This window comes from Chanodichthys erythropterus, chromosome 12 (genome assembly GCF_024489055.1).
Source record: "Chanodichthys erythropterus isolate Z2021 chromosome 12, ASM2448905v1, whole genome shotgun sequence".
Classification (NCBI taxonomy): Eukaryota; Metazoa; Chordata; class Actinopteri; order Cypriniformes; family Xenocyprididae; genus Chanodichthys; species Chanodichthys erythropterus.
This window is the reverse complement of record NC_090232.1, coordinates 11,062,400-11,086,152: the sequence shown is the minus strand read 5'-3', so window position 1 is coordinate 11,086,152 and position 23,753 is coordinate 11,062,400. Positions and strand designations below refer to the sequence as shown.

Here is a 23,753-nt window from a genome sequence, read left to right as displayed (position 1 = left end):
TACTTGTCCTGTCCATCATCTCATCTTTTTTGTCTTGCAGTCCTGTTACACTGATCAACTTCTGGCCTGTTGACCATCCGTGAGTACATCTGCACACAAACACCCTCACACACAAAAAAACCATCCACACAAATCTCTTTGAGCACCCATTTGGTGATTTATCCACAGAATACAAATGAAGAAAGAAAATTCAGGATTTTTACATCACAGAGTTAAAATGTGACTTTTATTGCTAATCTGAAATTGAGTGTATTTGAAATTGAAATGTACACTTTATTGAAATTTGAAAGTCTGGTGCTCTCTTTAAATTAATGTGGAGTTTCTACAATGACATCAGTAAATTATTTTCCTATTGGATGATTCATGTAGATGGGCATCAGCGCAATGTCCAGGACCAGTGTCAAATTGGTCAGCAAATGTAAATGAATCACTTGGACAGGTGTAGATATTATATCAGATAATTTATCACTTAAAGTACATTGTTTAAATTTTCTACTGATCTGTGTGAAATTATGCACAAGTCTCCATGAAACACTCATCTTTCATCGTCACAACTGTGAGATATTTTGAAACGTCTGTTCATCCCATGGCTTCCACCATTCTTCTGCATGATTAACATGATACAGTGGTTTAGGGTATAAGGTGCTCTTTTAAACATTAATATTAATCATCCTGAAAAAAAAAATGCTTTGATGTAGCAATAAATTATATTTTAATGTTTTTTTTTTAATATTTATTTTCAGTTTAAGCATTTTATTTTTATTTATTTTTTTTACTGTATTTTAAACCAATAAATGCAGTCTGGGTGAGCATAAGAAACTTATTTCAAAAACATAAAAAAATCCTACCAACCCCAAACTTTTGAAAACTAGTATATATTTGCTTTAACCAGGAATGCAGCTCAAAGTATTGGGAAAATGTTATTTTCTTTGACCAAACTGAGCTGAATCATAAGCTGCAATAAATTATGCACATCTCAAGAGACAGCATGTCATTCTAAAATAATAGTAGAAATTAAATTCCAAATGATTGCTATTTAATATTATTGTTTAATATCTTTACATTTGATTTTATCAGAAAAGTTTCTCCAAAGTGACCCTGTTGAGTGCGTGTAGTAATGCTCAATTTATAAAATGTTGTTCCTCCATATTATCACTCTTAAAAATAAAGGTTATTTATTGACATCTATGGTTCCATGAAGAACCTTTAACATCCATGGAATTTTTCCATTGCACAAAAGATTGTTACAGTGGAAAAGATTCTTTAGATTATTAAAATGTTCTCCACACTAAAAAAAATGGTTCTTTTAAGAACTGTTCATCACTGCGAAAACCCCATTTTAGAATGTTTTTTTGAGAGTGTATAATAATGATAAATTTCGTTCTGTTCATCTGTGCTTCCTGACCTTTGGCTTTTCTGTCACTTTAAGGCCGTCATCTTCCCCACAACTCTCCCATGACGACACCCACTCACGCATTGAGCATTACGCTAGCAGGTGGGTCTTTTTTGAGCATGGTTATTTTGGTGTTACTATGTAACTGTATATTTAAGAGACCAGACTTGCATTGCATTAGAGCTGGGTAATGTGATGGTGTTTACGCAGCATTACAGATTTGTCAACCAGTAGAAATTTTGGACCATTTATAACATGGTTGATATATTTCCGTGTGTATTTTAACCAGAAATATTTCACCAATAACATCAGAATGTTGCTTGCAGAGTTTAGTAACAAGCAAAATGCGTTTGTGTTAATGTGAAGCACGTAAGCTAGAACAGCGGTGACTTACTGAAATGAATGAATGAATGCAACTGCATGATCTGTTTATGAATGAATACAGAATGATGTTGTGTTTTCACAGGCTAGCTGAAATGGAGAACCGAAATGGCTCATATATGAATGACAATGTATCACCCAATGAAAGCATGTGAGCTTGCAACTCCTTTACACTCTGCTGTACATAGTATTATACAGTAAATGAATGTAATAGTGTGTGAAAGAACCTAAAACTGATCCACTTACAAATGTCTGAACACCTGCATACATTTAAATGCTTGTGGTTGCATAAAAGCCTCCCCTTTTCAACTTAAAATGTGTGTATGAAAGTGCATTAACTTATTATAGGAAGAGTTTATTTACTTATTTGAGATTATTTACTTATCCTCATGTCATTCCAAATTAGTTTTCGATTTTCAGGGGAATATCAGCTCCTTCCACTCATACACAAAGTGGTGAAGATCAGTAATAAACCCATAATATTAAATCACAGTAAAACGATTACATGCAAATGCTCTTATACTGCAGATTTGTGGTATTTGAACAATAGGATTGTTTTTAGACCAGCTTACTTCTCACAAGCCGATTGAGCTGCTGTATTTTTCAGTTAGAGTTTAAGGCAGCAAATGTTAATTGAAATCTTGAGCAATGGATGTAATGTAGTGAACTACTGTTGATGTTGTTATTGTAGGGATGATGAGCATCTGCTGATCCAGCACTACTGCCAGAGTCTGAATCAAGGCTCTCCACTCAGCCAGCCGCAGAGCCCTGCTCAGATCCTCATCTCAATGGAGACTGAAGAGAAGGGAGAGCTTGAGAGAGTGCTCAATGATCTGGAGCAGGAAAACAGGTTTGATTGCATGACCGCGTTCTTTACAATTCAAATGATTGGTTTTAAAATGAAATGCAATGGACATAAACTGGACCGTGTTCCATCAGCATATTTCTGTCATTAAAAACTGCATTTACAGCAATTTTTTAAATCACATATTTTATTAAAAGTGCCATGCTTAAATCAGTGATTCTCAAATGGTCGGTTGCCAACTGAAAATGTTTTCAGCGAAAATGCAGCGCTTAATGCAAATGATAAAACCATATAATCATGCATCGTTAGGATGGCAAAATAAACCGGCTGATCAACTTTTACAAGAGAAGATGCTTCCTATATCTTTATATATCAACTCAACTGTATTTTGTAATATTATTCAGTTTCAACAGTAATTATACAGTAATCAACATTTGAAGTGGATCAAAAAAGTTTATCAAAGTTGGCCTAAGAAGAAGGTTTTAGGACAACTTTGATGAAAGCTTTTGATCCACTTAAAATGTTGACAACTGTACTTTTGATCAGTGGTTCTCAGATTTTTCTAACCAAGTTTATCATCCAATTCCTACCTAACACACGACTCTTCCCACACTGCTGAGTCAAGTATGTGGGCTACACATTTGAGTCTAATATTACACACGGTGAGCTATATTAAAATTGTGAATTTAGATGAGCAAGCAGAGAACTCTTATTTAAAAAGTTTTATTTTCAAAATTCAAAGTTGTTTCAAAATTATTTCAAAAATATTTTTGATATTTTTTACACTACCGTTCAAAGGTTTAAGAGTCAGTAAGGTTTCTTATGCTCAACAAGGATTTATTTGATCAAACATAGTTTAAAAACTTTTACCTGTTTAAAATACTTTTCTTTTTTAGTGTATTTTAAAATGTAACTGTAAGAGTAAATCTATTCCATGGAGTAAATTTATTCCTGTAAGCAAATTTTTGTGGAAATAACAATACATTTTTTCAGAGATCTTTGATGAATAAAAAGAATAGGGAAAGTATTTAATGCTTACTTGCTGTATAAAAGTATTATTATTATTATTATTATTATTATTATTTTGTCTTTAATTTGTAATCACCCCAAACTTTTGAATGGTAGTATATTTTGCTGGGTGGTGTGTCAACTGGGCCATAAAGCAGTTCATGAGCAGTCTGTGCTAACAGCACATGCTTATTTATTTAGCCAGAATCACCCTGTTTATTAAATGTGCAATATGTAACTTTTGTCCCTCTAACAATTTATCTGCACAATAAAATACCATAGGGCCTGTTCACACCTGGTCACTTCATGCGTGTTCTCTGATCGGATAGCTATCTGATCGTGAAAAGACCAGGTCTAAATGCCCTCCGAAACGCATTCGAAACGGATATAAATCCAATCGCTCAAACCACTTCAGGAGGTGGTCTGGGACGCATTCCAGTCAAAACTGAACAGGTCTAAATGCATCTGGTTGTTGAAACCATATATGTAAATTTAACTCCTCCCAAAAATACTAAAAAATAAACATGTTAGCGGGTGTTATAGGCTAAATAACATGTTATAGCCAGATATGACAGCACTCCCGCAGCACGCATTACCGCTGAGGATCTATTCAGCAAAACAATGCACAAACTGCCGCAAATCAAACTGAAAGTAAGCAGGCGCTCAAAGCACAATCATCTTCATTAAAAGTAATGAGACAAAATGATCTTACCAGTGCTGTGGTCACGCTCTCTCTTATTGCGGCATTTGATTTTGAAATTAGCCGATGATCAATAGAATGCAGCTCATATTTCTTGCTTTCGGTGACGTGAACTCCATGAAATCTGCATAATAGCGCGGGAATTGAAGATCGGATTTATATCCATTTTGCACAAACACATTTATGTGGCCAAGTGTAAATGCAGTCATTTTTATAAATCAGATAGCTATCCAATCAGAGAAAACGCATGAAGTGACCAGGTGTAAACAGGCCCTTAGTCACCTATTGAGTCTTCAACATTTCAAATCCCTCAGTTCTCGCATCTCCGAAAAGCCAAGCCAATGTTGATTGATTCCGGTTTTATTATAAGTTGTCATGTTCTCTTTTTGCCAGTTGACTCTCCTCTGTTAGGTTTTTTTTTTTTTTTTTTTTTTTAATGGGTGATTCTCCCAGAGGTTTGAGATGTCACTCTCACACCATACATGCATCTAAGTAGCTGGAGCAATTTTTCTCTATTTATAGATATGACAAAACACACACACGCACGCACGAGTAACGCATGTGCGCAATTTCCCCCGAAAACCATCCCGACGAGTCTAAAATATAATATAATGCACTTACCATAGTGAATAGGGGCAAAAACACGTTTTGGAAGAAGGATTGATGTATTGACTGTATGTATAAAAAAAAAAAAAAGTTGCACCTTTAAGTCGCTATTTTCAGGATTTCTTTCTGAAGTTGTTGTCATTGTTATGCAGGAAGCTGCAGGCAGAATATGATCGTCTGAAGAAGGCACACGACCACAAGGGGCTGTCGCCATTGCCCTCACCCCCACAGATGCTGCCGGTCTCGCCTCAGAGTCCACGCGACGCAGAACTGATTGCAGAGGCCAAACTACTGCGGCAGCACAAGGGACGTTTGGAAGCAAGAATGCAAATCCTAGAGGATCACAACAAACAGCTGGAATCACAGCTCAAACGCCTTAGACAGTTACTTGAGCAGGTGGGTGGTGCATATCCTTAAGATTTTATTGATGCTTATACTCACTGGCAGTGAATAAACCTTGGAAGTGTTGGTAAAGAAAAAAAAACAACCAGTTGTGTCAGCTCCTGTCTTAGGTCTAAATTTGGATTTAGAGTAAATGTTTTCAGATTGCACACTGGTCATTTATAAGGCATCTTTCAAATAGTGTTGTCAAAAGTACCGACTTCTGTACCAAGTCGGTATTGAAATTTAAAATGAAAAATGTGACGCTATCAGCATTTTCTCCCTAGCATTTTGAGCGCTTTTAAGTGGGTTCTTAAACACCTCTGACTGGCCATTGTGTTCATACGTTCAACAGATATGTCTGTGATTGGGTACAATTAGGGCTGGGCGATATATCGAATGCTTTTGTCACGCGCATTTCGTCAGTAAAGCCGGTTCCCTGATTACCGCTAAATCGCCATCACCTGCTTTCAAATGGAGCGGCATTTAATAGACAGAGCCGTAATTCACTGATAAGCCATGCAATATCGAGTTCAATATCGACGGCGATTCATCTCGATAATGAACGCGATATTGCGTGGCTTATCAGTGAACTACGGCTCTGTCTATTAAATGCCGCTCCATTTGAAAGCAGGTGATGGCGATTTAGCGGTAATCAGGGAAACGGCTTTACTGACGAAATGAGCGTGACAAAAGCATTCGATATATCGCCCAGCCCTAGGTACAATGATCAACAATGATTCAAAAACATGTTGTAAATGGATCTTTGACACTCTTCACCGAGCGTTTGAAAGCAATTGAAGATCATTGTAGCCAATCACTGACATATCTGTTGAGCGCGTGAACGCAATGGCCAATCAGGTGTTTAAGAATTTGCTCAACAGCACTCAAAATGCTAGGGGGAAATACTGGCATCATCACATTTTAAAATTTTAGTACCGAAGTCGGTACTTTTGACAACACTACTTTCAAAACTTGGTCGTGGATTGTAACACTGTTCATGTGCTTCCTTTTGATTGTCGACAGAAGAAATTAAATGCTCAGAGCATTGATATATTTTTAATGTCAATATTTGGCTTTTAATGTTTGTCATATTTGTAGTTAAATATAAAATTATTAACTTTGTGGGGAAAGTCAGTTTTAACAATATATTTCAATATATTTATGTATATTAGGGCTGCACAATAATGGCTTAACATATAATCACGATTATTTTGCTAAAAAATTATAATCCCGATTAATATACAGATATTCCAGTGAAAGATAAGTGTGTGTGTGTGTGCGTAGGCAGCGCATGGACTTCTTTAAACGAACTATGATAACTTCAATATAAAAAAATCTATATAAAAACGGTGGCTCTTAATCTGAATTCCAGTAATTCAAAATTGGAGCCCAGAGGTTGCATAAGTGCATTTATTCACTAACCATGAGCGCAAACATTATGGTTATTACATTATTACAGTTAGTCACAGAGAAGGTTCACTCGCAGATTTAGGTGCAGCAAATCGCAGACGCGGCCTCGTGAAGAAACACGTGCTGCCTGTTCGAGCAGAATTGGTCAATGGACATCGCTAAACTTCGACATGCATGTTTGTCGGTGCTCTCAGATCATCAGCGTTTTTTTGCAGCCCAGAGAGAGCTTGTGCACATGGTTGCCAGGTTGGGAAGATTAAGTAAAACACTAGACAGAAAACATATCCTTTTAAGAGAAAAGGATATGTTTGGGGGACATCTGGCAACCCCAAGCGGGAAATATGCAAAAAAGCAGAAATCTCAAAATTGTCAAAACGTTTTGAGGACAAATAACCAGCAGGCCAATATCACAACGATTAATTTTAATTAATAGAGATAGAGCAGATGTTATCACAATTAAAATACAATTTATCGTGCAGCTCTAATATATATTAAGTATATTTATAGTTGACCTTTCCCTTCAGTCATTGCAGTGCATTCTGGCATTATCTTGTCTATGATCTGTGAAGGACACATGTAAGATTTCCTTAGAATTTGGCTAAAATGAGCTGTCTTAAAAGACTTGGTCGGAAGCTCACTAGGTTTTTTTAGTGTGCTATTTTTAGAAGTTTAAAATATGGATTAGTTTTATTGGTTGGTCAGTTTGGAATTGTTATAAGAAATATTTAGGCTAAATTCAGATGCTGTCAGGATGAATAAAGAGAATGTTTATATATTTTGACAAAATCTTTCTGAAATGTTCCATCTGTTTAAAGATGTATTAATATTCTCTGCAAACGTGTGGATTGAAGGCTTTGTTTTAAAATTAAAATGTATCAAAGATTTTAAATGTAGTTTATATTTATAAATGTACCTTTTTTTCTTTCTTTGAGTTTTGAAATTGCAGTAAATGGAATCGTTTTTTTTAAAGATTTCTCAACCAAAGACTTTTACAATAATATGGAATATTGTTTATTAATGTTGATTTGTTTGAATGCAGAAATCTGTTAATTGTCCTTGCAGGACACATGATGGCATTCTCTGTTCTGTATAATAACAGCATAAATGATAAGAATGTTAAGAATACAGTCATATTCCCTGAATAATTTTAGCATAAAATACATGTACAACAAGATTTTAAAATGAATGCATATTTTTGGACTCCTTCACACCAAAATGTTGTACTCTAATCATGCAAGGGTTTGTTTTTGTTCAATTGTTCTATCAGTTTATTTGGTTTTCTGACAAGACAAGGTTTGAATAGGCCCCCCCCACCCACCCCCCATTAAAAATCAAAGCATTTGGTCTTGTGTAAAGGCCTATAGTGCATTAATGTGCTTTTTTTTTTTTTTTTTTTTCAGTTGAGTTACTTGTCCTAATTGGCAGCATAGCACATACCGGATAACTTGTAACTGATCGTTTCAAGATACATGGTTAAATTTTTACCTAGCATACTTTGTTGATCGATACGATATTGCACAACAGGTATTATTGATCCTGTTATTTTCAGGTTCCACAAAACTTTGTCCTTATTAAAGCTGAGGATAAATGCCAGGTCTTTTTGGTGGCCAAAAGAACATTTTGAGGGACCTGTCAATTTTCCTCAAGCAGCCAATTTCTTTCTGTAATTTGTTTGTGAAGTTTGTTTGATGTCAACTTCTTTGGAAGTCTGCTTCTGCTTGAATAGAGGGGAAATCAGATATTCTGTCTGCATCATGTCTTGAGGAATCAAGCGTAATGTCTCGATGCGTACTTCTGAAAAAACATTAGTTGGCTGGGGGTCTCTGCCAAATGGAATGTATATCAGATTTTTTCTTAGAAGAAATGGCTTCATGTGTTCTCTGTGGACCCTTTGAACTAAAATCTCACTAGACTCCAGCACCGCATGCTGCTTCCAGTGGCTGCTTGGCCGAAGCGAGAAGAACCAGACTAAATGAACATGTGGATAAATATATCTCCCTTTTTTCAAAGCCAACAGAAAATTGGCTTGACTTCTCTGATGTTTTTTCGTTCATAACCATCTTCAGTTTTATCCAAAAAAGATTTTTCATTACACTCACAAACAAGCCTTTGCCTACCAGTGTATGTTTTTGTTTTAATAGCATCAGTTACTTACATTTTTATCTGTTATTTGCTAATAAACATTTTCTGATGTTTAACGTATGTTCATGTGTTTCGCTTGGCAAAAATCTCAGGAAGACCAGTGAAATCACCAGAACCATCTTTCTTTTTGCAAGAGGGATGTCTGGTCTTGTGTTATGAATTGTTAATGGTAGATGGTTTAAACAAACCGCATTACACATGTGCGTAATGAGTGTAAGTAGAACTTTTATATAGTTGTGCAGTGACAAACCATTTCATCATTTAAGCAAATTATTTTTAGGTGCTGGGAAGATTTAATTGCGTTTTAATATTCATTTTAAAATACACTTGTAAATAATATATAAGCCAAGATGAGCGTGTGCAGTGGTCAAGGTCTTTGCTCAATATGCTGAATATACTACTAGACCATTAAAAGTTTGGGGTTGGTAATATTTTAAGAAAATGATACATTTATTTTGAATAAATTGATTTAAAATGACATAGACCAGTGATTCTCAACTGGTTTGCCCATGGGACCCACATTTTCCTAGTCATTAAGCCACAACCCAATTTTATTAGGAATTTGAGCTAATTCCTGATATTATATATACCTTAATAATATAATATAATAATACTATAGATATAAATCAATAATATATATGTATGTGTGTGTATGATTTATTATAACTATTATATAATAAATTAGTTTTTAAAAACTAAGCTTTTTTTATTTATTTTTTAATGGCACACACACACACAAGTACCATCCCACTGTACTTAACATACACATAAATTGTAAGAATATGGCTAATACTGATGAATAAACTACGGTAAAGCTTTTAAATATCAGTCATTAAGTAACAAGTTATGAAAATAATCAGGACGATGTGTTTTTCTCAGGCACTCTTTACATAAACTGCATCTGACAGAAGTGTCAACAGTTTTCACGCACATATTTCAAAATAAAAGTCTCGCATCAGAAAAACAGAATTACATTTGTTTTTCTTTGACTGCGCACACTTTAGAAACACTGGTATAGACTTACATCACACTTTTTTTTTTTTTTTTTCAAATAAATGCTGTTCTTTTGAACTTTCAATTCATCAAAGTTTCCACAAAAATACTGTTAGTAATAATAAGAAATCTGTCTTAAAGCACCAAATCAATATTATAATATTATTATTAATAGGTGTCTATGACAGATGCATCAAAAAAAATGACATGCAGGAAGTTTGTAACAAAACTGTTAACATTTATTTAAAATGGCAACATGGAGCTTGAATAGCTGCAGGACACCACTAGAATTGATGGAGTCCAATGATAAGATTATATCATAGAAGACCTTGTTTAACTTTTTGATTGGTGTATAGGACAAAGGAATAAATTTTTTTTTTTTTTTTTTTTTTTTTTTTTTGAAGGGTTTTTCAACGTTTCTGAAGGTATTTGAACACTGTTAACTGTCTGCTTTATTTTTATATTTTAATAATGGCATCACATCCACTATTTTGTGTGTATCCTAGTGAGGTTTTGGCTCGACTGTCTTGTTTCTAAAACCTGAATGATGCAAAAACAAAGCAACTCTGAGAGCCCATTCTCTTGTTTTATATTGCAATTATTCATGTTTTGAGCAAGTCCTTGGGGAAAGTTTTTAGATTGAAAATATATAATAGAATGTTTTGAAATAAATTTGGAAATACAGAAGAACAACCCAGTGCTGATGTCTACGTCCAGTCCCCTGCCTAATCTATATGGTTCCTTTCTACCTATGTCCTAGCCACAGACTGAGTCCAAGGTGAATGGCACTGCCCTGTCCTCACCCTCCACTGCCTCTCCGAGATCTGACACCAGCCTGGCCTCACTGCGTGTGGCCGCAAGCCAAACCACAGAGACCATGGGTAAATGTCCCTAACAACTTCAGTTTAAACCTAACTCTTCAGCATTATTCCTAAAAACAGATTTAACATGTTCTAAAACTTTAAGCAGGGCAAATAAGTAATCAGTGTTATGTCAGTCTTACATATTGACTTGTTGAAAGAAACGTTCCATCCTTAGTAGGATACTAAAATATACCAGTAAACAATATTTTTTATTGATTATTCAAATAACAGTAAACGCATTATCTTCTGTTTTGGTGTTTCTTGAATTATTCTGTGTACAAGATAGTGTTGTCAAAAATATCGATATTTCGATATGTGTCGATACTGAAATATCTGAAATGGTTCCAATACTCTGTGATACCAGCTGCGCGTTCCTACTCTCTCCTCCTTGCGTCCTTTCACTCATCTCATTCGCTCCAGTTGAATAGTCCTTGTATTGCACATAATTTTAGGTTTTGCACTTGCATCAAAAGCGAATGCACCAATGATCTATATGTGGTGCTCACACAAAGCCACCTCTGAAACAGCTTGCGACTACCAAATTGACTTCATATTCGTGGCTTATTGTGCTTAAACGGTCAAATACATATAAAATTATTTTCAAAATGCACTGCAATCTCTTGCAGAGTTATTCAGGTAAATACAGTCAGTTTTGGAGCGTAAATAGTTGAGAGAAAACACCTGTTGTGTAACAGTATATTGGATCCATGCATAAGCTCTTAAAGTGACAGCAGCCTAATAAACCTGCTGCTTTCTGTCGTGTTAATAAAAGAACAAAAGACAGAAAATCACTCACTGCTCTTGACTAACTTTTGTAACTTTAATTGTAAGCATTAATCTGAATTTTATTTTTATGATAAAGACTATCTAGAGTTGTTTTATATTTGATATATTTTACTTTCATTTCTGTAGTATTTCTTAATCAATACTACTGTTAGACCCACCTGAAAAACTTAAAGCCATGTTTATTTCATTTGTAAAAAAAAATGAAATAAAATTATGAAATAAGTTATTTGTATGGCGGTATACGTGGCACTTTTCCCTGTGGTAACGAAAATGGTATCGAATTTCAATATTTTTCAAGGTATATCAAATTTGGAAATTCCAGTATCGTGACAACACTAGTACAAGTAAAAACTAGTCATTAATACAGTCCCCTCTGTGACCACTGTTAAAATGAATTGATTAATTTCCTAATTACAATGCATGTCCGTTAACTAGTCTAAATTATGTTCAGTAACTGTACTTGTGTACTTTGTAAGACTTGGCTTGAAGCCCAGGCTGGTTTCAGCAAAAGATTTTCAGAACCGATAAAGAGGCAATTTTCTTATCTGTGCCAAACAAAAAGGAACACAGGGAGCTTTTATTTGTCTGAATACAAAAGAAGTGTTTTTTGCCCTTAACTGCTAGCCAGCATCTTATTTGTTCCAAAACAAACACAAGTTCCAAAAAAACGGGAGTGTCCTTCAGTATTTGAAGAACAAACACCAATCATTTTATGAGTGCAGTTTGATGTTTATGAATCAGATTATCTATAATGCCTTCCTGTAGTGTATTCACTGTTTTTTTTGTTTTTTTTGTTTTTTTTGATGAATCAGAATTTTTTTTTTTAATTCATCCAGACAAAAGACACTACACACATATCTGGAACTGGAATTTATACTTTACATGCCATTAGTCATATTTTTCCATTTAAATGTATTTATTGAATACCTGACACAATTTAGTGGTGTGAATACAGGTAGAGAATTTTCTGAATTTCATACAACTGTGTAAAATTACACATGTTCTAAATTAATATTTGTTTTTATATTGAAATTACACAATACTTGGGTAGTTGAGTTCAAGTGTCATCAGTGTTTTGTAGTGTGATGTACTTAATATGAAACTTTTTCACACATTTTCTAATGTTTAATTATTATTATCTTGTTTTAATGGTCTTTTATGCTCTGATCTTTTTAAATGGACCATTTAAACAAACATACTGTGTGTGTGTGTGTGTGTGTGATATATATATATATATATATATATATATATATATATATATATATATATATATATATAGGGCTGGGCAAGTTAACGCGTTTTTATCGCGTTAACGCATTAATTAATTAACGCCGACAATTAGTTTATCGCGCGTTAACGTACTTTTTATTTTGAAAGTCCGTTGCTCACTGCGTTTGAATACACATAGATAGACTACAACCGAATACAACACAAACCATGGGTCACAGGAGGGGTGGGATGTTTATCAGTAGCCTACTGGCTGCTTGGGATGAGCGTCATCACGCGTCTCAACCAATGAAAGCACTTCTTGTGTGCCTAAGAGAGCTACAGCGCGAAAAAGAAAATATCTGGTGCGGACAGAAAAATGGAAAAAGGTACCCACTGCTTATGACTCAATAAAATAATCACATTGCTAAGTGTTTTTGAACGTTTTGATTTCGTTTGGTTTAATAATTAACATTACCTTTGCGAGTCTGACTCTCACTGCGCTCGTGAATTAGCAGAACTTGACGGGGACATTCAAATGCTTAACAAACGCTTCATGTGACCAACAATTCTGTACATGTTTATGAAAGCATACTGTGTGGAGATACGCAAATGAGCCCAAAATATGAATGCAACACATTTATATCTTAAACGGTTTCCTCTCATGTCATCTCAAGAAAACGCTTAATGCACTTAGACTGATATTAAAGATACCAAATTCTATTTACAAATAAAGCACATGCAGAAAAACGGATGACACCAAAATATAAACTTTCAGTATCACTTAAAATGCAAGCATTTTATAAATTTTCTTCATAATGGTTTTATAAAGGTAGCTTAGTGTGGTTGTCATTTGTTAAAATAAATATAAAAATACAGTGTGTTCGTGTCCGTCTGTCCGCTGAATTTGACCCATAATCTCTGATTCTCCTCATCTGTGATCATGGAAAAGGGGAATTACAATGACAAGTAGGCCTACTCAATATGCTCGTTTAAGCATCATTTAAACGTTTCCAACAAATAAATGAATCGACTTTTCTCAGTGTGTTAATTACATAGATTTATTTGGATATTCATACGATAATATTCATACGATGGCTGAAGCAGCAGTGAGCGTCCAGCGTGCGACACGGTAAACAGATCAACACTGTAAACGAAATTCTACAAAACTTCAGTGAAAAAAATAAAAATAAATAAAATGATCATGCGATGCGATAAAATAGCTTCTATTCCCTACAAACGATACCATTAAAAATGTTAACGTTCCACTTAATGGCAGAAACAAAACAAAAGGTAAGCAAGAATCCTATTAATTTCAGTACGAGTAATAGAGGGTGATCCTGTCAAAATGGCGGCGCCGCCCCGGCATGCAACGAGGTGTGACGTCGGTTCATATTCTCTATTGCACTTTTGTTCATACAGCAGTACTTTGAAAGAATAAAATTACGCAATACACTAATCTTGATTTCATTATTGAATTTTGCGCATGCTGCGATTAATCGCGATTAATCAGAAAAATCATGCGATTAATCGCGATTAAAATATTTAATCGTTGCCCAGCACTAACATATTATATGTTATCTGACATATTATAACCTCCTAATTAATATTTTTACCTGTATAACTGTTCATTATTGCATACAGTTATAGTTTTTGTTTAACAGGATCCAGAGCATCAATTTATTTCTAGGTTCATTCCTACCGCGACCACCATGATTCTGATACACATCATTTAAAAATGTATAAATAATGGCTTTCTTTTATAATGACTATTTTTGGAGTGTTTTGGCCTTATCGGTTTTATTTATTTATGTATTTATTACATGAGCCTAATATAACACTTTTATCAAACATTTTTAATTGATTTTTTCCATGTGACACAAGTCTCAAATAATTTTGTTTTGCTGTTTTTATTAATTTATTACCCAAAATTTAATTAATAATTATACGTTTATTATGTAAATTTTGAAATTTATTTGATATCTTCTGATAATTAGAGATCTTACTTTTATATTTGTTGTTTTCTCGGCAAAAAGAGAGAACCCCCCAAGATACATTGTTGGCTAGATCACAAAAACAAGATGTTTTATTAGTGTATACATTTTTAATTTTAAAAAAAGTTTTTGCTTATTTGCCTTTTTGATATTTGACTTTGTTCTTTTTGAATGTAAAATAGACTTTTATTGAGCTAAACCTGCTGCTTGAATGCTCTCATTTCTTCTCATTTTACATTCAGTGGCTTCAAAACTCTGAGACTACATTTCAAATCTTCATTTAAGCCTCCAAATAGAAAAACAAAATTGTGAAATTTTGAAGAAAAAAAATCCAATGTGGAATTGTGGAATTTTTTAAAAAGTTATGATACAGATCAATATAATCAAATATGTGGCGTTGACCATTTGATCCCCCTTTGTACAGATAGTCTGAGGTTTGAAGTACAAAAGTCTTCTCAAATCATACTATATAACATGATCATTGATCAAATTCATGTTAATATTCCACAAATCCACTACACTGATGTTTCAACTTGCAAAGAAATCTTTTAACATTGTGGAAACATTTTTATTTGTGTTCTCAGACTATTGGACCCTGTTGTACTCTATATGAGAGTCCTCAACATCACCTTCTATATTATCCTCTAAGTCAATAATACAGGAAGCAAACACTGTCTCTGTTTGAACATGAGATGTCATGGCGGCAGGACAACTTCCAGGGTTTTTAAGGTCAGTTCTCAGTTGTAATTGGGTCGCTGCTGTGTGTTTCAGGTGATGATGAGCTGTCCAGTCCCTCCCAGGATGCAAGCACTGGATTAGAGGACGTCATCGAGCAGCTCAACAATTCCTTCCCTCACAGCCAAGGTGAGAATCCATCTACACTGTCTGGTACAAGAAGGTCAAAAAGCTTTAAAGTGCCCCTGTTAGGCTATTTTAAAGGCTCCTAAGTTTGTTTTGGAGGTCTCCTACAATAGATTTGCATGCATCAAAGTTCAAAAAACACTGCTTTCACAAAGATTTTGCGCAGAGAGATGTCGACAGCACAAACCAAACTCTTCCTGGCCTCAGCTACAACTACAGTTTTTCAGACATTTTGATTCTTTCTTTTGGGAGGCAATTACTTTATTTATTATATACTTTGATCTTTGAAGTGTTGCAGGCCTTTTATATTCACAAACAGCTGTCTTACTCTGCGTGAAAGATAATATTTGAAGAAGCATAATATGGGCACTTTAAACTATCACTATTAATTACATGTATTTAGTAGTTTAAGGTGGCAGTTATTACAGATTGACAGTCAATTGGAGATGTCTAATACTTTAGATTATTTTAGCAATATGGAGAAAAAGATGAAAAGGTAGCAGTTTACAATAAGGTTTCATTTGTTAACATTAGTTAAAATTAACTAACAATGAACAATACTTCTATAGTTAGGCGTTAGTCAAGGGCAGGCAGTATTAACATCTGGATGTGCACAGGTGAATCATCAGACTAGGTAAGCAAGCAAGGACAATAGTTTTTAGGTGAAGTAACCCTTTAATATAAATCTCAGCATTTACTAATACATTTTAAGATCAAAAGTTGTCTGTTAACATTATTGCAACTATTTGTTAATACACAAGATCTTATTGCAAAGTACTACAGATGAATTTTGAATTTTGCGTCACCTCCAACTCACTGCTTTCCTACTCTTTGCATGATTAAGTCACTAAATGCCCCTTTGTTTCTTATGCCTCTACTTTTTCCATTGCGAATATATCTTGGGAGGCATTTTCAAATGATAAAATATGAAAATATATATTTTTAATAGACAGAATGAGCCTATAAATAATTAAACCTAAAACAACAGAGAAATTCTTGGGGAATATTGATGTACATTCTTATCTTCTTAACATAAGCGTTTCTCTTTTTAACAGTGACTCTTAACTGGATATGTGTTGTGAGCAAGCAGAGAATTGCAAATGCATAATAATAATAATAATAATAATAAACATCAGAAAAGATTTTATGGAAGCTAAACAGCTTGTTCTGGTAAATAGTGCTTGCATGCTGCAGTACACATTCTGTTTTGATTCAGTCTAACTGCCTATCTCTACTCCACCTTTACTGATTTTTCTTATTTCCTGTTTTCCTCTGTCTAAGGAGGTGGACGGCTAAACCCATGAGAGGTTAGTATTGTTACTAACCCTTTACTCATTTTACTCTTTTCTGGTCTTATCCACTTCACACTATGATTTGAAGTTTGTTCACAGGATGCGTTTTTGTTTTTGTTGTTTTAAAAAAAAAAAAAAAAAAAAACCAACGTAATATTGTGAAATATTACAACAATATAAAATATCTCTTTTTCTATTTGAATATGTTTTAAAAATGTAATTTATTCCTGAGAAGGCAAAGCTGAATTTTCAGCAGCCATTACTTCAGTCTTCAATGTCACATGATCCATAAATTTTTGCCTCTGTATCATATATATTCCTGCTTTTCAAGATACAGTTCTTTTTATATATATTTGAGCTGCACAATTCTGGATAAATTTAGAATCACAATTTTTTTTGTTTCAAATAGAGATCACGATTCTCCCACAATTCTGAATAGACAACTAAACAAAATAGCATGATTTGCTAGAGGTTCTAAATGTTAATTGCTGCAGTCTATTTAAAAATGTGTAATGAAATTGAATAAATAGGTTTTTTTTAAAAATCAGTTTGAATGAATAATTAAATGACTCACTCATAAATACTCCTTGTTTCATTACTGGATGAATCTGCGTTTTTGAATGAATCTCTTGAATGAATGATTCAATGACAAGTACATTTTTAAGTCACTTGTCGCCACCTACTGGCATAACAATGTAATTTATAGAATCTTTGTTTAACCCTTAAATGCATGACTGTTTCGCCAATCATTCTTACATATTTGGGTCTTTATCGACCCGGTTCTATATCTAACACGGAAGGATCTGTACCTGTCGCGATAATATAAAACTCCTCTGATATTAGAGTAACAATTACAGAAGAATAAAATAAATAGTATTTTTTTACCTTTTGGAGCTTGAAAGGGCTCAGTTTGTGGAATAAAGGTGAATTGCACTTATTCCATCATCTAAGATTCAATTATTGTTGTGAAGAAAAGTATACGTACACTCATACACACTTGGGTCGTTTGCAACCCTATACAATTTTTACAAAAAAATGAATAAAAAAATAGGCATTCTTTTATAATTTTATGATTTTTTTTCTTGTTATATTCTTTATAATGAATTGATTGAGGAATACCAAGAAGGTTGATGTCTAACTTTAAAAAATGAACAAGGAGTAGGGTAGTAAATGATGTCCCGGGTCACTAAAGACCCGAGGTATGCATTTAAGGCTTAAAGTTCCAACTTTCTTTCAAAGAGGTGATTTACTCTATTTTGATTGTTACCATAGACATCAGTGTTTATATCCAAACTATAAACATTTATCCAAGTACTTCTGTGATAATTTGAATATTTGTAACAGAAATAATGATACTGTGTTGTTGGAATGACTGTTCCATACCTATACATGACAACTACTTTCTAAGTGCAGATCTAAATGTTCCGTTGTGATTTTGTCAAAGGGTTAATAGACCCAGCAGAATCATTATCATTTAGGAAAAAGGTTGCGATCCTTTAATGATTAATCATGCAGCTCTAATATATATATCTTATTATTCCACATATCCCTACTGACAACAAAATAATCCCACATTTACATATTTTGACACTATCTGGCTTTTCTCTGGTCTTGATATCAAATTGGCATTTACATTTAGTGTCAGCATATGCAACAATATAAGATTGTGCAAATAAACACCCAAACTCTCAAAACGATCTGAAATTTGTCTCTGTTCCTCTACATTTAGCAGTTTTACATATAGTGTATTGTTGCATTGCTTGTTCAGACTCTGACATCAGATCTGGTTTTTCCATTTCCCACAGGTCCTAATGTGGGAAGTCTTTTCCACATGGTTGATAACATTGGACATGCCATGGAGTCGTTGGTTAATGTAATAACCGAGGAGCAGGATTTAGACTGAACATGTCTTCTCCTCATTGCATGCTTTTGTAGTGTCAACAACTGGACAGGATATGTTTACAATGGGAATATCAATAAAAATCTATTTTTCTGAAGGATCGCGGTTCCACATTGTAGATTTGATCTTTAGTAGTTTCAGTAGTTTCTTACGGAGAGTCTAGAATTGTTTATTAATAATAAAAAAAAGGTTTTTAAACTTCTATGCAATTGTACAAAAACAGAATGAAAGGTGTGTGATAACATGTAACATTGCGTGCCATGTCTTTGTACAGAGTGGAGCGCATTTTAAAAGTGTTTTATCTAAATGGGTGACTAAGTATATGCAGGGGTGCTTTATCAACTAATTTTGTTTGTAACAAAATAACAAATGCATATTAAAAGGCAAGTCCATTATCTGTGTGCGTGTTAGCGTGTGCAAAAGAGTGTACGAAACGTGTCTGTATGTTTGTTTTTCTGTATGTCAGACGGCCCATTCAACTACTGCAGTCATCATGAAAAGAAAACAGATGTCCTGATTAAAGGTGCAGTAAGCAATTTCTGAGAAACACTGTTGATATTTGAAATCAACCTAAACAAACACACCCTTCCAATCATTGCTCCGCCTCCAAAATGCACGAACACACAGTGCAAGGTTGTCAAAAGTACCAACTTCAGTACCAATTAATTTCCTCCCAATATTTAGAGCACTGTTGAGCAGACTCTTAAACACATCTGATTGGCCATCGTGTTCACGGCCTAAACATATATGTCTGTGATTGGCTACAATGATCAGCACTTCAAAATCATGTTGTACTGTAAATGGACATCTTTGATTGTCTTCACCGCTTACATAGATATACACGGGAGCGTTTGAAAGCAGTTAATCCCTAATATATCTGGTAATAGATGCTTTCAAACACTCCCGTGTATCTGTGCAAACGCTCTATGAAGAGCATTAAAGATGTCTATTTACAACATGTTTTGAAGGACTGATCATTGTAGCCAATCACAGACGTATCTGTTGAGCATATGAACACAATGGCCAATCAGAGGTGTTTAAGAATCCACTCAATAGGGGGAAATGCTGGTGTCGTTACATTTTTAAAATTTCAGTACCGACTTGGTACCGAAATCTGTACTTCTGACAAACACTAGTGAAAGGGTGGATGTCTGTTTATCACAAAAGAAGCTAAGCAAAATAAAGTTTTGCAAAACATGATGAATGAACGACAAGGAAGCACAAAAAAAGGATAAACAGTGCACGAGTATATACAAGTAGAAGTTTGTTGTTAGTCTCCAGCAGCACACACTCAAAACTAGTGTTACTTGCTCAACCTCTGCATCCTTTTTCAGGCCTTCTCGCTTGGGTCTCTCCAGCGCTGGAAAACTTTTCTAATATTAAAGTGGTTCCTGAAGTTCTTGCCTGATCATAACCCTTCTTTTTCCAGTGAGACTCCTCTGACCTTTTCTTTTTTGTAATGTCTCTCAGCCATCTCTCTTTCTACAGTCTGTCTTTAAATCTCCTTCTTGCTCTCTCTCTCTGCCCCCATCATGAGTGGACCCGCCCCCTACTGCTGATTGGCTACAAGTGTGTTGAGGCGCTCGGTCTGATCTGCTTTCAACAGGGTTTCTTAGAAATCTCTTACTGCACCTTTTAGGTTAAATACTGTCTACCTCAGAAATGCCCTCCCTCCATGCTCTGTCCATGTTTATTAATGGAGCAATAAGAATTGTAATCATATTTATGTATTAATGACAACTTCCTGGTCACATGGACAGACAGACATTCTTTTGCTAGAGACATTTTAACCCATGTACCGGAATGATAATTTATCTAGTGCTTAAATCTTATGGTGTTAGTTGTATTTCTATTATTAACACAAAATAAGAGAAAAGGACGTCCAGTCCACTTTACAGAAATTTGACAGAATTGGGGTGTTTAATCATAAAGTTTGAAATTAAAGACAAAAATCCTAACAATTAAGGTCCTTTCACAATGGACGCGATTTTGACGCGCGAATTATTCGCGCTATGGTTTTGTTTTTTTATCAGCTGTTTGTGTAATGAGTGCTTCCACACCGAACGCGAATGTGCTGCAGCGAAAAAACGACGTTTATTTTTTTCGCTTCAATGTCGATTTTTTATTTTTTTTCACATTCGAGGCGACAGAAAAGGCTTCAACCAATCAAATACAAGGAAACAAAGGTGATGTCACAGCAACAATGACGGATCATCTGATAGCTTGTGTGTCGACGCATTTACAATGTAAATCTACCTTGTAAATGTTTATTTAAACTATCTCTAGTAGTTAAACTTCTATCTGTAGTCCATAGGCATACAATTTCCCCATTGTGGGACAAATAAAGGTTTTCTTATCTTAGACAAGGTTTTCTTATCTTATTCAATCAACATTAGACTTTGACAGGTATCGCATTTCTCGCGAGATTACAGCTCCTGTGGGAGTTCATGCAAGTCGCTGTAGGGTATAGACAAGGATAACATAACCTTCTGAGGTAAAACTTGTTGATTTTTTTTTTTTTTTTATAAACTAAATTGTGTCCGTGACTATGGAAAGTGAATGTGTTGTTGTTAAGACTGGGTGCACCCAAAAACTTCTTTTCGGTCTTTGGTAAAAAATGAAAAGCTCATCTGACCAACCTTTCCAACAGGATGAAGATTATTTTGTTGAAATATATATATATATATATATATATATATATATATATATATATATATATATATATATATATATATATATATATCATTCAGCTGTCGCCGTGAATGTTTTGGAATCTTCCAGAGCACAAACGTCGCAAATTCGCGTCGCGGCTGATGTGAATGGTTTTGACGCGAACTATTCGCTTTTTCGTTTCGCTTTTCCGTCACGCGTCCAGTGTGAAAGGGCCTTTAACCTCTAATAATAACCATCTTGCAATACTGGAATGAATCATAAATGAAAGGTCATGTTTTCATTGTTCTAGTAATCTTTGACTTTCATCTGAGGTAATTTATTGTCATCGACATATAAAAATGCTTAGCACGGTTTACAGAAAACCATTGAGATGATGAAACAATACAAAATATTCCCGCTCTGCATTGTTCTTTAACACATCTGAGTTTGTTTCTGTCTTTTTATTAAACCTTTATGCTTTGTGTGAACAAATATATAGAAATAAATGATTATAATGTATATGTATGCAAAAATTATGACCGTTACAATTACAGAAGAGTTTAGCACCTTGGAGATGAGCATGTCCAGAGAACTGCATATTTATTTCTGAGATGTGCTATTTGATTCCAACTCTTGTTCTGAAATTCTACATTTTATTTGTAATCGCAAAAGGAATATTTTACCAGACAATGAAATGTAATTGTGGTTTTATTAACTTGCCACTGCAGTTGATAAAAATGAAAACGCATTATGGCCACCATTTGTCTGTTTCATTATGGATTCACAAGGTGTTGCTGCCACAAAGCAAGTAAATGATTGCTTTATCATCTGAAATATAGCTTTTATGAAATTGTATAGGAGAAATTAAATGTTAGATATTTAAAAGAAAGTCAGGCTAACTTGTGGCTTTAACAAGTATGATGGTTCATATGAAATGCACAATAAATGGGAAATAAATGAAGTAAAATAATAAAAATGCTATTTAAAATGACTTGATAAATATTTTATGAAGAATTTATGTACAATTCTAAACTGCTTAATATAACAATCTCTGAATTTATAGTTGATTTTTTTTTATTATTATTTATCAGTTAAACATATCAAATAATTTTAGATGCATGAATGGTGAGATAAGTTACACTTTATAGCCACTCGGGGCAGTGTTGAGACAGTTTATTTCCAAACCACAGGAGAGTTTCCCTGTTTTTTCCCTGGTAGTCAAGAATTTTTACTTTCCAATAATACACACAATAGAGATGATTGTTAAAACGTGACTTTTTATGAAAGAAAAAATAAAATATTGTGTAAAATTTGTCAGTCTACATATACATTTAAATTTATGTTAGTGTTGACATTGGACAAAGTAAAGCAAAAGTACATTACACAAATAAATACCATTTTACTAATCAGAAGAGTTACTCCGAGCATTGTTGTCATTAATGACCTAGTCTGTTGCTAAAAGTTTTGTGTGTTTTTTTTTTTTACCCCCACCTCAAAGAGGAAGCAGTTGAGTCATAATGCTCCCAGTTCCTCTCAAGCACATGACAAATAGACTTTGAAGATTAAAAGCTCTCAGACACAACTTGCCCCATCAGTGATGCTGTCAGTCATGTTCGTGAAGCTCAGGCTGTTGGCTCTCATATTCTTTGTGACCAAGGATGTTCAGCCCACCTATGCTGGTCAGTATTATTTGCTTCTTTATAAGTAGTGTTTTTAGGTAATATTTTGAAATTAAGCAATATATATGTATTCTGTTTTTTGTAAGAAAAAAAAAATTCAGAATTCTGAAATATAAACTCGCAATTGCGAGATAAAAAGTCGCAACTACTGTTTTTATTTTTTTATTTAGTGGCGGAAATGAGCTTCCTTAGTTAGTGTTTAATGCTGTTATGTTTGCCATTCAAAAGCGTTTCTGTAATGTTGAAGTTTTTTGTGGTTACCACTGTGCTGAAGAGTACATGCAGGTAAACACATGACAGCGCTAATGCTAGTGACAATATCTTACTTGTTCTTGCTATCACAGCTGTGGATTTTAAATGAAATAGATAAGATATATTGGTTCCAAGGCTACAACACAAGTAGTTGGAGCAAATTCGTGCACGATTATTGGAACCAGTCTATGATTGGAACACGAGTGTTTACCACCGGCATTCGCTGTGTCGTGTTAGTGGATTCATTATGTCGGACTCACCGCAGGTAACTCATAATCTGCAGTTGTTACTCCTGTCTCCTGACAAAAACATTGCATGCGGCGCCTGTGGAGTGTGGAAAGTTACTGGAGAGCGCAGCCGCGCTCGTCTCTCACAAGGAACGTCATGGCAGTGATTGACAAGCCAGAGGGCCAATCGTTTACGCAATGATCGTGTAAACGATTGGC

At 34.5% G+C, this 23,753-nt stretch overlaps 1 protein-coding gene across 17 annotated transcripts in view; it reads left to right on the top strand.

Moving 5' to 3' along the window:
• Positions 1–23,055, top strand: part of dmd (dystrophin) — a 134,721-nt gene extending 111,666 nt beyond the window's left edge. For 6 of the 17 annotated variants that reach the window (XM_067402505.1, XM_067402504.1, XM_067402513.1 and 3 more), the window contains 9 exons: positions 41–79; positions 1,430–1,495; positions 1,860–1,925; positions 2,466–2,624; positions 5,046–5,289; positions 10,583–10,703; positions 15,443–15,535; positions 18,630–18,697; positions 22,875–23,055. In XM_067402505.1, coding sequence (XP_067258606.1) covers positions 41–79; positions 1,430–1,495; positions 1,860–1,925; positions 2,466–2,624; positions 5,046–5,289; positions 10,583–10,703; positions 15,443–15,535; positions 18,630–18,697; positions 22,875–22,928 — 910 coding nt within the window. In that variant the 3' untranslated portion in view covers positions 22,929–23,055. Of the gene's footprint in view, positions 1–40; positions 80–1,429; positions 1,496–1,859; positions 1,926–2,465; positions 2,625–5,045; positions 5,290–10,582; positions 10,704–15,255; positions 15,536–16,813; positions 16,840–18,629; positions 19,458–22,874 lie in introns of those variants that run through there. The other 11 variants (XR_010896564.1, XR_010896567.1, XR_010896565.1 and 8 more) reach the window with 11 other exon arrangements.
• Positions 23,056–23,753: the final 698 nt, after the last annotated feature.